This window comes from Ambystoma mexicanum, chromosome 1q (genome assembly GCF_040938575.1).
Source record: "Ambystoma mexicanum isolate Mex_15411 chromosome 1q, UKY_AmexF1_1, whole genome shotgun sequence".
Lineage (NCBI taxonomy): Eukaryota > Metazoa > Chordata > Amphibia > Caudata > Ambystomatidae > Ambystoma > Ambystoma mexicanum.
Window position 1 is genome coordinate 1,019,840,008 of NC_090922.1, and position 18,132 is coordinate 1,019,858,139.

General features: G+C 43.4%; 1 protein-coding gene across 3 annotated transcripts in view; it reads left to right on the forward strand.

Moving 5' to 3' along the window:
- The window catches only part of ZNHIT6 (zinc finger HIT-type containing 6), a 480,560-nt gene that overhangs the window by 409,422 nt on the left and 53,006 nt on the right, over positions 1-18,132 (forward strand). For all 3 annotated transcript variants that reach the window (XM_069641693.1, XM_069641691.1, XM_069641690.1), the window contains exon 9: positions 15,939-16,063. In XM_069641693.1, coding sequence (XP_069497794.1) covers positions 15,939-16,063 — 125 coding nt within the window. The remainder of the gene's footprint in view (positions 1-15,938; positions 16,064-18,132) is intronic.

Below are 18,132 nucleotides of genomic sequence, written 5' to 3' on the forward strand. Positions count from 1 at the left end.
AGTGTGGTGGATGCTTAGGAACTGCTCCCAGACAGCAGCACCACAAAGTCCCACTTTTCACAGCCTGTAAAAAGTGTGGAACCCAGGCCTTTTCAAAAGCCCAAACTATTAGCTTTGCCAATGCTTTTTTTCTTCTTCCTATTCCCCAATACTTCATCTGTGACTTTGCAGCATGTTTTCTTGGGTACGCAAAATGTACACCTTAATACATATGGACCCCTTTTCCTTGAGCTTGCTTTCTTTTCAGTTGTTGATTTTGTGATGTACATCATATACCCATGTATTTATAAAGCTCTGCAGCATGCAGAACAACATTTTAAGGAGTACGCTAGTGTTTTCGTAAAACAGTATGTGTGCGTGGACCGTTTGCATATTGAGACATAAGTGCCTCTGCATTCACGTTGCTCTGCTCTCGATATGGTATAAATGTGCTGGCAATATGAAAGTAGAGGTCATTACCCGTGAGCAGTTGCACTAGTAACGTTTGAACACTGTTCTTACAAGGTGTGGTTGCATTTCTGCAAGAAATGTAGTTTTCACATTCAGGATAATTTATGGATAATAACTAGGGAACATATTTTTACATCCCAATGGTAAGAATGTGGTGCGGCAGACCGCTACCACTTAAGTTATTGATGAATTTACCACCTCGGGGTATTCACAGATGTTGTGGCTTTGTTCTCACGAACCAGCTGTCCGGACCTGCTCTGACTGTTTTGAAACTATGCAGCCATGCCCTCCTGAATGCCATTCGACAATTCACGTCTTTTAATGTGGCACAGATTTCTGTTGGGGCCAGTTGAAAATGGTATATTACAAAAAGCAGAGCTTTTAAATAAATGCTTACCCTATTTAAACCTTGAATTCATCTCACAAGCGCATTTTTCATGCAGTTAACTGACAGCAGACTTTATTTCTTTTTGTTCAAATTTAGAAATGGTCTGTTCTCTTCCACACTTTTTTTTAAATTAATGTGTGTCTTTCCTCGTTCCATTAAACATAGGGTTCCTGGTTTGTGGAGCTTTGACAGGGATTTTTGGTGAATTAAGACTCGTACTTTAGCTTACCTTCAATTTGTTCCTCTTCTTTACTAAACATCAAGTCACACAATTAATGGCCATGCTGCAGTTATGTAAACTTTAAACGTTTAGAGTTATTAACTCTACCCCTATTAATCATGAAAATGTTCCGGCTATCCTTAGCTATGGATGCTATGACCAGACAATGTGCGCTGTATAATTGAAATTATTTGACTAACGGGGATATCGGTTTTGATCAGATATGACTTGCATTCAAACATTTAAACATAGAGAAGGCATTCCCACAGACAGTACATGTACAATGCGTACAAACATGACAAGTGCACTGGTGACAAGTTTGAGGGTGTACAAAAAAAGTGACCATAAACCAGGAACAAAACAAAAACATACATGCATATAAGAATACAGGTAACTTACAAAGGTCTGACTAACCTAAGAGGGCAAGTACTTCAAACTAAATGTTTAAATATACAAAATTACATTAAGTATCAATGGAGGCAGTGGTGGGGTTGGATAGGGAGGATGAGACGAGAGGGCAGGAGGATCTCCCACTTTATGAAATAGGGGGGAAGTTTAAGGTGAGCTTTGAAGAGATCTACCGTCGCACTGGCTTTGATTGTTAATTGGCAATAGGTACCAGTGGAGCGGGGTGAGTAGGGAGAAAGAGCATAAGCAAGAGCAGGCACAGGAAGGTTATGCGATGTGAGGTCGAATGCAGACGAGGGAACGAGATGTTGAGTAAACTGAGGTACAATCGGGCAGGTAATTAGGCGTAAAACCAAAGAAATTGAAAAGAAAGCAGTTGTGCATGGAGAGCCAACAAGCATGTTATCAGTAGGTTGAAGTGGGGGAGGATATGTGTTTATTGTACAGTGTGTGGGGAGCAGAGTCAAGGACTTTGTCTGGAGGAAGCAGTAGAGAGGACATCCAAGGAGAAGGCTTGCGAAGTAGTCCAGTTTGGTGAGTGCAAGAGTGGAGATTCAAGTTTTTGTACAGTGGTTAGTAAGAAAGGGATAGTTTCTGAATGTTGAGGTTAATATGAGCAGCAGGATGCAGTGATAGTGATACATTGTTGCAAATGTAGGTCACCTTCAAAGAGGCCCCCCAGATTGCAAACTTTGTGTGACTGAGCAAGAAGGTAAGGGAAGAAGGAGATGGGAGAGTGATGGCATTGGAAGCCCGGAGAAAGAGGACTTCCATTTTTGAAGAGTTCAGCATGAGAAAGAGGAGAGCCATCCCAGTGACGAATTGCAGTGAGACAGTTAGTAATGCATTCCAAGATGGCTGGGGTGAATGAGGGAAAGTAACATGTTTTTGTGTCATCAACAAAGTGGTTGGGGGATGCCCACAGGGAGAGGAGTTCGGTCCGAGGTTTGCAAGCTCCAAGAGATTTCCCTTTAAGGTGGGAGAACAACCAGGCAAGAGCAAATTTGTGAAACCATAGGTCCTGGAGTTGTGAGGAGGAGAGTGGAGTGGTTGACTGTGTCGAAGGAGGCTGAGAGGTCCAAAAGGATGAGTATTGGAGCGAGTTTAGAGTGGTGAGCATTAGAGAGAAATATGGAGACATGAATGTGTGCAGTCTCGGTGGAGTCTTTACAATTGAACCAAACTGAAGTGGATCTCCAAGTCCATTGGCCTCAAGGAACTTGGTGTTCCTTTTGAAAACCTACCCACTTAAAGACTTTTCAATAATGAGAAAGGAGAGATACTGAGCAATAGTTTGCTGTGGCTTTTTTGATCAGCCGAGGGTTTCCTCAATAAGGTTAAGACAGTTGCAGATTTTAAAGAGACAGGGAAGAGTCCCTTAAATAGCTCAGAGATATGGGCAAGTGATTAAAACAAAGTCATTTACATTTTGTGGAGCAAAAGGGTCGGTGGGAGCACAAAATGGATTGGCACTGCTAGGGAAGGGGGCTGATTCCATCAGAGTAGTTGGGGAGAAGTAGTAGAGAGTAGAAGTGGTAGGGATAAGGGCTGGTGGACAGGAGGGTTGGATGGGGTGAGCGAGGAGGGCTGGTGTGAGAGTGCCACACAATTCTGAGACTTTAGAGGAAAAGTAGTTGGCAAAGTCATTCGCAGAAAGGGAGGAGGCAATGGCTATTTGCTTGGGAGATATGAGCAAAAATTGTAGGGATGATTGGTTAGGGAGAAGATAAGGTTGTCAGGCCAGTGCAGGTGTTATGGAAGCAATGGACATTTTGTAGGGTAGGAGTAGGGTTGGTGTCTGTAATTTGTCACAGTGCATGTTTGTTTTGGGGGTCTAAATTTCAAATGGTATCCAATAATGTGAAGGGAGACGATAAGGTGTGAATGTGCACGCAGCATAGTGCTTGTTGAAAGGAATCCTAAGAGCATTCTGAAAGTCAGAGAAAGCATGGTCAATGGGTGAAGCATGATTAGGGAAAAGAGAAAGGAGGAGGTACTCACATCATCAAGGTAAGGGGCAAGAGAATCCTGCTTGAATTTCCTTTTAGTCATTGAAGAGGGGCAATGAGTAGAAGATGATGGAGGGACCAGAGGCAGAGTGGTCAATGTTAGAGTTCAGAGGTGGATAGTCAATAAGAGAGAAAGGCAAGGTCAAGAGAGTTTCCAACAGAGGGGGTAGGCTGGTTGTAGAGGGAGTGGTCCGATAAGAGACATGTTCAAGACAGGTGGCTGCAGAGGGCTTGGGGAGGTTTAACGTCCCCCAGCATGGCATTGGGGATGTCAGGAATTGATTCAAGGAGAAGGGTAAGATCAAGGAAGGAGTTTAATGCCAGGGGGACGATAGAGAGCCAGAACAGTGAGAGGAGCATAAGGGAGGATTTCAATAGTGGCATATTCAAAAGAGGAATACTTGATGTCATACCGGAGCAGAGGGGCAGTGTTAAGTGTTAATTGATTACAAAACCCACACCGCTGCCTTGCCAACAGGTCTGGAGGAAGTGGGAGAAGGTATCCGTGTCAGTATGGAGAGCTGATAGTGTAGCAGAGTTATGAGGGCAGATCCTGGTTTCTGGGATGGCAAGAAGTGAACGTGAGGTTAATCAGACGGTGATGTACGAAGACTTTCCAGAGGCTTATTTGAGGGGTGTGGGTGCAGGGGGAGGAGGGGGGAAGATGGGGAGGCTGGAGAGTGATTCAGTGGTTACACCAAGGTGAGGCTGAAGGTTGAGATAAGGGAAGGAGGAGAATGACAAGGAAGAAGAGGAATGGCATGAAGTCCAGATGCATTATGAATGGTAGAAGCAGTAAGCAAGTGAAGACCATGAAGAATAGGTTCAGCCCAAGAGAGAGAGTAGGTGGGTTAGTGCAAAGGGAAGAGTTAGATGGTTGACGGAGAAGAAGCATGTGCAAGTACTGAGTTGAGCTGGATTGTGCTATAGTTTACCAAAAGACTATTAACAAGCCCAAATCAGTAATGTTTATTGGTCCTTTGAGGTAATAGAAGCTCTGCTGTGAATGGGTAGTCAATGGGTGGAAGCATCCTTATGCGTGGAAGCAGATAGCTGTTAAAAGGTGAGCTCGACGAAGTCCTGGCTTGAGCAGGGCTCTGGCCCTAGGCTCTTTGCAGCCCAACAAGGAGCTGTCTTTTGCTGCTTTCGGCCCTCGGCTTCAAACGCCTGGGTTAGTCGCTTGGGACACTGAAGAAGGGAGCAGTGTGTGACCTGTCCCTTTGGGAAACATTCACTGTGCTCCAGATGGGGTATACCGTCATTTCATCGACAGGCTTTTCATCGCAGGTTTTTTGCCGTGAATTTTTTTTTCTTGTAGGCCCAGGGAGCTTCATTTAGAAGGCTGGATCCTCAGATGTTGCCCATAGTCTTTGGGCAAAGCAGGATGTGGGAAAGTCTGCTCAAGTCAGCAAATACTGAGAATTGTCCCCCAGCTGCCAACATTACTTTAGTGGCAGTTGTTATGATTATTAAACTATTCCTTGTTGTATGAATCATCAATCCATCACGTTGTCTGTCTTGATAGTGGCTCTAATTTTATTTAGGGGTAATCCGGCAGCTCTATTCCTCGTGGACAACTTAACCCGACCTCTGTTTTCCAGTGTTGTAGGACGTCCACTGCCTGTAATAGCCTATTGGTGCTTGTTGCTTCCATTCGGTGAAAATACAAAAATATTGGACACCGAGAATATAATATTACTTTTCAGAGTGGGTCAGGGACTAACAGTCTTATTCAAAAGTGATCCTTTTCAATTTGAGAATGCTGTAATTCGTAGATGAATTGGGAGCAGAGGATCTAGTCATTCAAAAAGTACACTATCAAGCGCATAGTACCAGCTCGCCCGCCTCAAAGCCAATCCCTTCATCCCTGCTCCGAGTTTCAGCACAGTTGCCCAAGCTATGGTTCTTTCCCACCTGGATGATTGCAAAATCTTACATGCAGGAATCCCAGATGCCACGTTGCACCTCTGAAAGCCAGCACGTCTCATCACAGGACTACCAACATTTAACCACATCACCCACATACTATGAGTTACACTGGATACCTCTTCTTGCAAACATCATGTTGATGACATCCTGCATCGCCTTCAAAGCAGTCGCAACCATAAACACCTCTCTCCCTGCCCAAGAAAGAAAAACTAATCTCTGAAGACCAACGCACAAATAGAAGCTACAACATTGTCTAACTGGAAAGAATGACCTTCAAGAGGGAAGGAATAGGAAACCAGCGTTTTCACACTGTGAATCCATTCTCTGGAACAAGTTAGCAATGCAGATTGGATCTCTCCATTCGACACTTCAGGAAGGACTTGAAAACCTTAGTCGTCAAAGAACATCTCACTTATCATTACACGCAACCTTTTTCCTTTTCTCCCCTTCTGGAACTCCCCACTTTCCTGTTCAACTTAACCATCCGAGCAAGCTCTGCTAACCCACACCCTCCCTGGACCCATAGATATACCGCTCAGGTGTTACTCCGCAAGGTTTGAACTTTAGAAATCCAATAATATAGAATTGGGACTGCCCCTTGTGAGGTGGGACCAAGCCTGATTTGCATATGGGTTTTCCCCTTCTGTAATGTTTTGGCAGGCTGAAAAAGTATTGTCTGGAGGGTTGCCCAGAGCTGTGCCCGTGTTCATGATCAATTCAAAACTTTCCAGCCCTCACCTTTTTGTTTTGCTAGAATTGCTAGTGTAAATGTTAACACCCTAAAGGTAATCTCCAAGGTTACTACCCTTAAGATCATCATTACCACTATGCATCAATAGCCAGCATCTGGTTCAAAAAATCACTCCAGTGGTTAGTTGGGATAGAGGAAAATATAGAAATCTTAGCCTCCTGCACTATTTTTTTTAGTGTTTTATAACATACCGATAAGTCGCCTTTGGCCACTTCTGATGTCTAATTTGAGATTAGAATTATACTCTAACCCATAAATCTTCACACTAGTCATATAACAATATTAACAGATCCCATTGGACAACTCTGCAAACCGTCCACAAATCAAGTGGGTATCTGTCCCTGAAACTGGAAGCCAAGGACTAGGACAAGAAATGAGGCAAGAAAGCATTCTTCCCTTCATGATTAACTGAATTCAATGTTATTGAGAGATATATGAGGAAAGGATAGGCCACCAACTAGATCCCACATGAGATGCAAAGGATGCAACAAGGAGGCTGTCTCATAATCTGATGTGCTACTTGCTTGTTTTAATTTGAATCCATCAAATGGCACCATCCACTCTGGCTGCCTTCAGTGGGATATGGCCCAGTCAGTGAAACGAAGGCCATCTTTAACCTTGTTTTTGGTGTTTTCTTTTATACTGCCAACATAATGTGGAGAAATGAACAACGGGGGAATAGGGTACAACTGAAATTTTAGTAAGCACATGTAAACCTTAAGTAAAAGGCCACAACAAAAAGTGGTAGTCCAAGAAAATGAAATACAGCAAGCTGATGCAGACTACTCTAACTATCTCTAGAAGACTTTTGAAGAGAAGCATGCACTTTGATAACTATTATTGGGAAGTCCTACATTTATTTCTGGCTCTGTACAGTTTTAGGATTGGGATAATCTACATCCCTATCCATTCTCTCTTTGAAGCCTGAGAACAATCGTCACATAATTTGAAGAGCTGCTTTTCTAATGGTATGTATATCCTACACAGGATTGAATTGGGTTATTGGGGTTCTCTACATGGTTTCACATCCACCATTTTTAACATGGACGGTTTGGTCATAACATTACATTGTTTTTCCCTTTTTTCGTTTGGGTTATTGGGTGTCGCTTGCGACACTTGTAAGCTGAAACTATTACATTGAAGATGGGGATGGGGTTCCCTGTTCACTCCTGTTCCTCCACATGGGGAGTAACAGGAGTGGACAGGGAACCAAAAGAGGCCCTGCCCGGAATGACATATGAAGGACACATAGTCTGTAGGTGTTTGGTTCTGTGCCGAACCATTGCCTGCCCATGGCCATACTAATCCCTATGGACAAACCCATCCATTCCTGCCTTTTCCTGCCCAAAACATCTCCTCATGGGAACTTTCTGAGCTTGCTTTAATCAAACCCTTCCATCAGACTTTACATTCAAAATGCCTCCCAGTGTTTGTTCAAAACAGTCTTCTATGAGTTAATGGCTTAATTGGAGTTGTAAACGTGCCGTCTTACCAGGCCTGCCCTCAGCCACTCAGTTTAGAAGCACTCTGTGTCCTTCACTCCAATCCTGATAAAAACAAGCATTCGCAAAGCCACTGAAGTCCTGTTTAAAGCAAGCATTGTCAAGGCCAACATTTGTGGCTTGTGCATAAATCTTAAGCTTTTGTCAGACACAGCTATATACCATGAGGGAAGCTGGTAGCATGTCAGAAATGTAGGCATCGGTTTGTTTTAGTAAAGCTATGTAGCACACTTTGCAAATCTGTTACTTGGCACTAGCATATTGAGCCAATAGAGGGCGTTATGTATGGGTTTTGTACCATTAGCTTTGGGTGCTCTGCAGCAACATGCAGATGAAAGTTAAATTGTCACTTCGAACAGTGGGTGGTATGTTACTGGAGCCTGCTATAGCGCAGCATTTGACATTTAAATGGCAACTTTGGTGGAAAATTCAGGGCACTTTATTCTATTTTAAAGAGGAGACATTTCTCCCTAGGACCACAGGCTGGAGTGAGAGCCTGTGGAACTGAGAATGCCAACACAAACTCGTGCCTGGTTGCTCTTGCTTGTTATTCGGTTCCTGTTTGATTTGCGCTGCATTTGTCATCTGCGCATATGCATTATAAAGACAAACCACACACTGCCCACAATCGGCTTCTCAATATTTACCCCGAATTCAAGAACACTAAATAAAATAAGTGAACGGTTCAAAGAGGTATATTTCATTTGTATGATGACTTTTTGTTTGCTGTTGAAATGTAGATTTAATCTCATCAGAAAAAACATCAGCGTGCATCCTTCGGATTAAGAATGATTAAAAACAGGCTACCCTGCAGGATTCTTTGGAAAATCGTTTGGGTAGTAGCCCATTTTCAGAGATCTCAAGTTGATCCTTTTCTGGCGTAAAGTGTTCAGCTGGCTTTATTTATGAAGTTTACAACACTTTGCATTCCAGTACTTCTACTCCTATACAAGGAAACTAACACTACAAGTAGATTATTACTCCATAATAGAATAGAACAATGTTCTACTGCCAATCAAGTGAAGTAATCGCTTCGGCTGAGTACACACCTATGTCCTAAAAGGAACTGGTATTATGTTGCTGTGTGTTTGTGTCCTCCCTTGTTACTTCTGGAGGTATTGTATAGTCCTTATGCTAATTTGTCTCCCCACTTATTAGTTTTGGCTATTAGTTGGTGCTGAGGCACCACCTATATGCTGATATTATGGTTTTGGAATACGAGACGAGCAAGATTGGATGTGAGGAGGCACACACAGTTTGTGGACAATGTTTATTTACTCACCCATTGTTTAGCCATGGCCATGCTAATCCCTATAGCCATTCAAACCCCCAACCTGCCGTTCCCTACCAAAAACTCATCTTTAGGCTAGGCCTATCCCGCAGTAACATTGAACGGTGTGCTGTAAATAGCCTGACAGGGTTATTTCAAAGTAGTCTTCTAAGAACAAATGGCTTAATTGGAGATGTACATACACTACTGCTGTAATGCATGTCTTAAACAAGTGAGCCTTCAGCCACTTGATTTATAACATCATTTGTATTCTTGCATCTGCTCCTTGCACTGAAGTCTTGTTAAAAAACAGCATTACTTTTTAAAGATCAGGTCTTTAGAGAACTCCTGGATAAGGAAATCGGGGAATTTTTTTTAAAAGCAATGACATAGGTGACCCCTCTTGAGTTGTAGTCTGGGAAGCGGCCAAAACCATGACAAGAGGGCTTATGATATCACGGTCATTTGTAAACTGAGCTAGCCTCCTGCAGGAATCCCACCTAAAGAGGGAAATAAGAAACAGCGTTCATCCTGTCAGGGGATGTGGGGGACATAGTCAAAGCGTTAGCAGAAATTAAAGAGCTCCGGCAAGAACTGAAAGAAGTGCGGAGTAGTAAAACACTAACCAGTCTACGCTACGTTAAGCAGACATTTTTTAGGAAAAGGGGGATAAAGCGCACACCCTATTAGCAGCTAATCTAAGAGGTCAGAGAGCCGAGAGAGCGGTATACAAAAAGACCCGGAGGGGACACTACTAGAGAATCCCACTGATATCACGACCCACTTTGCCCAGTTTTATGAACAACTATACTCCTCAGAATGTGCTCCCACCCGGGAGAGCTTAGATACATTCCTAGGCAGCTCGGCATTTGACCGACTGCAGAGCCCGGACATTGACAAACTGAGTGCTCCTATAATGGCAGAGGAGGTCAGCTCTGCCTTCTCCAAATTAAAGGCAGGGTCAGCACCGGGACAAGACTGCTTCATCCCAGCTTTCTATACATTTTTTAGTGGCGCCATGAACCCTTCTTGACCCTTCTCTTTAACAACATTATGGAGACGGGCCAGGCCCTGCGTCTTTTAAAGAGGCCAGAATAATTGTTTTCCCCATGGAAAAAAGAGACAAGCTTTACTGCGGTTCCTACAGGCCATTCTCCCTGTTTAACATTGATGCCAAGGTATACGCTAGCATCCTAGCCAATAGGCTAAGCGACTTGTTAGCAAAGCTTATGATTAGGTTGGGTATGTCAAGGGGCGACAGGGCGCAGACAATGTCCTCAAGACCCTAGATCTCATTGCGTCAATTGATCCCTGAGACAAGGGACCTGCCCTAGTTTCGGTCATTGCAGGGAAAGCTTTCGATCGGGTTGAGTGGCCGTTTATGCTTCAGGTCCTGAGGAAAGCCAACCCAGGAACTCGGATTATGGGAACACAAGCCTTGTATCGCAACACAAAAGCAAAGATCATAGTCAACGGGGTGGCATCTCCCCCTTCACCCTGAGCCGGGGGACCAGACAGGGCTGTCCCTTATCACCCCTGACTTTAACACTGGTAACGGAGCCCCTAGCCCATAATATACGGAAAGATCCCTCAATCACAGGGATTACCAAGTTTGGAAAGGAATATAAGCTTTTGTTATTTGCAGATGCTGTCCTAGTCTATCTGACTCACTCTTCCCGCTCTATTACTAAATCTCTAGCCATAGTAGAGGAGTACGGAACTCACTGCGGGAAAAAAAACTCTAGTCTTGCCACTAGACAAGGGTGCGCCCCCCCTTAGATATCTGCACAGAAATATAGGGCCTGAAGCAGGCTCACAGCAGTATACAGTACCTAGGGGTGACGGTAACGAAGCAGCTAGGGGATTTATATCGGACCAATTACACCCGCTCTGGTCAGTGATAAAGATGCATCAAAAAATTGTTGCAACTAAACTCTTCATGGGCTGGGAGGTTCACTACTATTAAAATGAATGTGCTTCTGGGGCTTCTTTTTCTCTTCTCCCGGTCGTTCTTCCGGACTCCTTTCATGCTGAAATCAAACACACCGTGCCAACATTCCTCTGGGACGGGAAAAGGCCCCAAATCACTTATAAAACCATGATCCTTCCAAAGAACAAGTGGGTCATGGCGTACCCGGACATGTATGAATACTACAGGACGGCCCAAATTGGAGTACTGCTTGGGCAATGGGTCCAATCAGAAAATGGTTATTTTTCACCAGTAACTTTAGGAGAATGGTTATGGGTCCCCCAGAAACTATTGCCTCAGAGTCCAGGAACACCCGATATTAGTGGTGGTGTGAGCCCTCGGCGGGGGGGTGGGGAGGGGGGGAGAAACCGCCATGAGAGACGTCACCACCTGGCCGTCACCCTTAAATTGCATCTGGACGCCCCCAATAAGAGATGCCTTAGTTGACCCAATTCGCTTCCAACCACAATATGAATAAGGCCTTGTCAGGGTGGTCCAAATGTGGATAAAGGGGGTCTTCCGGACCAAGGAGGAAATGGAAAGCGCACAGCAAGGCCAGCAGATCCACCCAATTCTATACTTGCAATTGAAGGATGCACTCACTGACCCTCTCTGGGACTCGCAGCCACAGAAGCCTCTTTCTTCGTTGGAGAGGGGTTAATGGCAAAACTCTATTGTGCCTTATTGGACAGGGGGCATTTACCAACACCACACAAACAAGCTAGGTGGGAGGTGGACATGGGATGGGAAGGGGAGCAAGAGGGATGGGCTGCAGTATACAGAGCTGCCTGGAGCTCCTCTATTTCGGTCCAATACACGATGCACAATAGCAGGCTTCTCATGCAATGGCACCTCACCCCCCAGCGGTTAGCCAAGATGTACCCGGGAATGAGCCCCTATTGCTGGCGGGGATGTGCACAGATCAGTAATTATTGGCATCAATGGTGGGATTGCCCCAATGTCCAAATATTCTAGAAAGAAATCTTTGGCTGGATTCATGACATTGATTGAATTGAAAGAGTAGCTACCCCCCCTTCTAGTACCATTCGGGGTCCAGCGGGTGGAAGAACAATATTTGGTCCTCCCCACCTGCCCAGAAACGTACTCTTAGCAGCTGGTGAAATATGACATGGAGAGCCTTACAGCCACGCTAATGGAATCCCACACACACATAGATTCTCAGTGGCTTCCCTTCCTGGAGTATTGGGATAGGAATAATTCAACTCCCCCCCCCCCCACCCCCAAAAAATAGCCCACAGGAAAAGGCTATCAGACCCTTCGCAACATGCCATTGCGGTTCCCCAATAGGCATCTCTACAAATCAGTTATTTTTTATTTTTTTTATTAATTTGTTTAGTTGAATTAACAACTTTTCAAATGTTTTTCTTAAGTTTCTCATTCACATATTGCAAATCACATGGGTACATTAACCCTAAAACAGATAAAAGCAAAGGCATAAAAAAGAACAATTGCACAAGACCACTACACGACAAGAATCCAGTCGCAGTATTAACAAATCATAGTTATAAGTCTTCTGCTTAGCGAAAATTGCACTGTGCTCATTGCTTAACTTCCCTTTGCTGCTCTAGGTTGATTAAGTGCATGGGGGATCAGAGAAAAAATGAAAACCAATTCAATCATGTGCTCTGCATTCTGTACTGCTTTTTTTTCACAATAAAATTCAATTTACCAAAAAAGAAAAACAATTGGAAACATCATGTCTTGCCTTGTGTGTAGGTATTAGGTGGATGCCTGCCAGGAACTGCTATCATAGCTGCTACCATTTTATGGCTTTGTAGTATCATAATGCTAGTGCCTGGCAAATGACTAGCCCATGCCTACTCAAACCTACAGCGTTTTACTTTGCAAAAGCTTGTTTTGTATGGTCTTGGGCAATAAGAGATTTTTCCAGCACCCTGATGAGGGATGTTGAAACTCTTGACAAACTTGGGAAGGGGCTGGCACAAAAGCTAGCTCAGAGGTTTACAGTTCTAGTAAAAGGTAAAGGGACCGCCGGGGAGAGGAGTTCTGGCTTCACATTTTAAGCTGCCACAGTGAGAAGCAACTGACACCTAATCGTGAATTGAAATAATACTCTTGCTTTTTCAGATTGTCATATACATTTTATACCTAAAATTCAATCATTAACTAATAAGAAAACCCTTTTATCTCGCCATGTTCTTTTAGTGCAGTGCTGAAGTTTTACACAAATAAGCACCTGCATGTAGACATACATTTTAAAACAGGTGGCCAGCTGGCGATGAAACAGATTTATATTAAACTTCTTAAAATAGTTGGCCACAAATTATGGGTCGCATATTTAATATAGTTCTGACGTACATGTTCACATATTTCTATAAAACTACTTGAGGACGTTGATTGCCGCTGAGGCAATGATGTCAAGTATTAAAGGAGGGCTGTGGGAATTAGGGACGGCTCTGCATATTGTGGTAGAAATAAAGTGCTCAACGATGTGTAAACTATGGAGAGTCACTGCAGAGTTCCCTGTCTTTATTTGGAAAGCCCTGCGTGACTTGCATTTGCCTCATCACATACAACGGTGGGGGAGTCGGCTTACTCAAATATAATAATCTCGTGCATGGACAGTTGAAGGTACTTTGGGCTTCACTACAGGCTTAGTGGTAATGGTAAAAACGAAGGGCATTTTTAATACCAACTATTTTTGAAAAGCAGCCTATTTATCGGTTGGAATCACATGGGATATTTACATCAAGGGGTATATAGAAAATATTGCATGGGATAAATACCAGACATTTACCCCAAGCAGTATATTGACACATACATGTACTCTACTTTGGACCCCCAATAAATTTCAATATCAAATAGAAAAATAGAAAATGTGATCCTATTGTCAAGGTGTAGGGTAATTTCTACAACCTTTGCCGGAGGAACGTTTGATCCGTAGCCAATAGATACAGAATTGGGAGTGCACATGAACGTAATGGGCAGCCAGTACTTACAGGAATAATACTGAGGCATACCTGTAGACAAAAGGGTGTTTCAACACTGAGAGACCATATTAAAATAAAGTTAAAAACCATGCGCGAGCATAGAAGTGATTGGCCTTTTTATAAGCTTTTGGAAGAGGAAATTGCATGCAGGCTTTTTGGCAAATAAGGGAAAACAGATACAAACAATTAAAGCTCCCTAATAACAAGATACCAGGAAATATATCCTTACATCTGAGCAGCTGATTTGGGAACACTCGCCTGGAATGAAAAAAGTTGCGGAAACAATCTGCCTTTATAAGTGTCAAAGTCTGACAGCACTTCTGAAAAACAAAAGGAAAGACAGACTCAAAACTAATTAGTAATAATTTTTTTTTATGAATAGTAATTTTTGAAAAACTGGAAATTTAGAGTAAAGAAATTAGGACTAAGAAATACTCCTGAAGGATGTTCTGCATACTAGCATTTGAACAGAAACATGGTGACTCTAGGTTTTTAGATCTCTGTAAATGACCTAGAATTATTTTTTCTAATGGAACCACCTTTTACCAGAAGAAGGGATCTATGAAAAGTACCTTAGTCAATCAATAAGTCAATTAGAGAGCTTTTTCTGTGTAACTACCGCAACTAGATGTGGAGTGACTGAAATTGTATATAGATATGATGCAATGTTTTGATTTATGATTTTTGCCACACTTTGCACTTCATCCCTTGAAAGAAATCCAGATGAACTATTGGATATTTGTAGTTCAATTTGTGATCCCTAATACTAAGCCCCATATTAAATCAAACAAATAATTCACAAAGGCAATTAAAGTCCTATGTATGAGACCACAATAAGCTTTAGCTGTGTTTAACCAGAATGTTTTATTTTTTCCGATGGTTTTTGTAGGTATTGTTGGTTATTTGCCCACCCATTGACTGGCTATAACCCTGCTAATCCCTATGGCCAGTCCCACCAAGTTCATGCCCAAAACACCACCTTATGGTACCTGAGCTTGATTAAACCAGGCTTACCATCAAACGTTGCACTCAAAAGTGCCTGCCATTGTTTTTTCAAAGCACTATTATGATAGTTAATGACTTAATTGGAACTTTAAACATGCTACTGGTGTAATAATGACTTACTCGATTTTTAAGTCCTCTGCATGTCCTTCACTGAAGTTCAGTTAAAACGAGCATTGGCAAAGCCAATATTTTTGGCTTGTGCGTAGGTTTTAAGCTTTTGCCAGGCACTGCTATTGGATGCTCGGGTACTCGCACCATTTTGCACTTGCTACCTACAATATGTAGGTAATACTATTGCAGCTGTGCCTGGTAAGTGCCTTCATCATGCCTACACAAAAGCCCAAACTGTTTGCATTGCCAATGCTCGTTTATAATAGGGTGGCTCCCCCACATACCCCTTTCCTCCACCATGCCACCACCTCCCCGTTTTTCTCTTGCCCCTCGATTTTTCCCTCCACTCAATCTAGCTATATATTAGTTTGATTATGGTGATGAAATTTTACAACCAAACAGTCAATGTAGTTGAAACGACTTCAGACTGGTTGACCGGAATCGTGATTCCAGCTGAAATCGTTTTGCGCAATACTGCATGCTCATCTGGTTTGTCCAGTAGGGACAGGTCACTGTTAATGTAAGATACGAGTTGCAAGTGCCTCATACTCCGGTGGGTCTTTGTCAGTCCATCGGAGGCTTAGTAGCCGATCCTTGCTCGTGTTCCTGGAACGCAAGCCAAATCCTCCCCGCCCCCCTTTTTTTGACAGCCTCGACGCCCGTTCTTTTGAGTGCCGCCGAGGTTTCCACTTTGCGTTACTCACGTTTTCAGATATTTTCGATTTAACAGATCTACACAAGAACTACTAGTGTTGGTGAGTTTCTGAAACTCTGTTGATAGATGCAGCAGATGAATGCACTTAACCATAAATCACAGGAAATGGCTGGTCATAAGTATGTTTTTGGAATGTGCTCGGTTTTCCAGCAATGTCTTCACTTTTCATCAGACATGTTGTCAAACATCAACAAATAACATGCATTGGTTGTGAACTAAAATTGACTTTCTTAATTAAGGTATTATGAACTGGATTGCAGCAAGAGCCTCTTTGAAAACCTAAGAAATAAGACTGTCATTGAGTATCCAACGGTGCTTGTAACATTAAAAGAATTCAAGAATGACTTTGCGGTTCTTGGCCAAGGTAAGCATACTTGGTTTCATGCAAGTCGATCTCCTGTTACATAAACAAAACCGGAGTATACAATTAGAATGCATCTTGTTGTGGCTTCTCAAAGTATATGGGCTATTTGCTCATTTTAGTACATTGCGTGTCTAAATAGTATCAGCCTGTTTATTCATACTATTGTTCAGCCTTGATCTGCATGGTGGAGACGTTTACATATCTGATTCCACGATATAAACATAAGCCAGCTGGCAAGGAAATGATAATGACTCACAGGTGTTCTGCTGACCTGCAACGTCAAGAAACTTAAGCAGACGTCAAGCTGCTTACAATGAAATAATTAGATGTTTCTGCATGGCCACAGCTCGGTCACAGACACAGATAACGTGCTTCAAAATAACTTGTTCTTTTATTTTCTGACAAAATAAAGATTGTTGGAAAGAATAGGATATGGCAACATGTAATTTACAATCGCTTGTCTTTTGTCTGAACGTCAAAAATCTGTGCTATAAATTATGCCTTACAAATATCAACGCTTAAACAATCGAACATTTTCAGTAATGCCACCAATTTGTTCCAATGATCTGTATTATAATTTCACACCCCCTCTCCTTTTTCTGTATATTGGAATGGAACCACCATGTGAAAGCTGCTGCGAAATATAGTGTCCCATATGATGTCAGCCCTGCAATGTATTCTCCACACTGATCTCCAAAAGTAGCCTTATATATATCAACCAAAGCAAACTAGGTATACAGTTGTGGGACTGTCTTTCATTAGAGCAAATGTTAGTTTCTTTTCTCAGGTTTTCTTGAGGGCCTATTTTTCCTTTTTCTGATGTCAGGACCACTTAATGTCCCTTCCTCTGCAATGGATCAAACTCGCTGGCTTCCATGCAAGAAGAGATTCCAACTTCTGTACAGCGAAAACAGGAGATGCTCTTCTTAACTAACTTGATATGATTAGTCATTTATAACGCCACTGTACACAGTGTTTCTAGGAGCGACAAGGGAGGTAAAACCGAGGGAAGACAAGACAAACGATCTCACTAGCCCTTTTGTCATTCAGATCGTGCAAGTGCGACAACGCCAAGTGCAGGGAGAAGGGGAAGTGTAAAGGAGCGGGAAGAAGGAAATGCAGCCAGGGCAGCATGGCGCTGAGTAAGTGCAAGGAGGCAGGGGACTGTAGAGGTTACAGTTACAGCCCCTAAATGCATGGTAGGTCCGCAGGCAGTGCAGGGGAGACTGATCATGGAGGAGCCTGGTGGTACACAGTGAGACTCTGAGGGTAGCCAAGCAACCAGTCGGCGATGCCGATAGTTGGTCAGCACGGGAGGGAAAGAGAGAAAGCAGAAGAGAAAATAGTCTTGAGCTGCTTCTGGAACTTCAGGTGGTCCGGCGTAAGTTTGAGAGGGGCAGGAAGGCCCTTCCAGATGGAGGAATCTGCAGAGGACAGAGACCTACCCCCCCACTCCCTGTCTGGAAAACCTTCTGACCCTCGAAGAGTTGGATGTAGCTGAGCGAAGGGCTCGAGAAGGAAGTATTTGGAAGAAATTGTTGGATGTAGTGTGGGCCTTGGCTCCAGAAAGCCTTGTGGGCGATGCAGAGGGTCTTGAACTTGATCCTTGCAGCCACCAGGAGCCAGTGGAGAGATTTCAGGGATGGAGGGATACAGCCCTTTGCTTGAGGCCAGGACAAGATTTGCAGTCCTGTTCTGCATTAGTTGCAGAGGGTGCAGAGTAGAGTAAGGAAGATTGAGAAAGAGGCTCCTGAAATCGTCCAGCCTGGAGAGAACCAGGGCTCGAGAGATGGTGATCTTCTGGGGGAAAGTGAGAAAATGATGAATACCTCTGAGGAGGTGCAGCTCATAGTGGGCCTTCTTGGCAAGGTCTGTGATGTGCGGAGAGCAGGATAGGGTGGAGTTGAAGATGGCATCGAGGTTTTTTGCCTCACAGGAAGATGAAGGAAGAAGGCCCAAGGAGGGCGGCCAGAGTGAACAAGGGAAAGTGGGAGCAGGGGTCCCAGTGAGAAGGATCTCGGTCTTACTGGCATTGAGGCAGAGGTCGTTCAAGGCACACCAATCCGGGA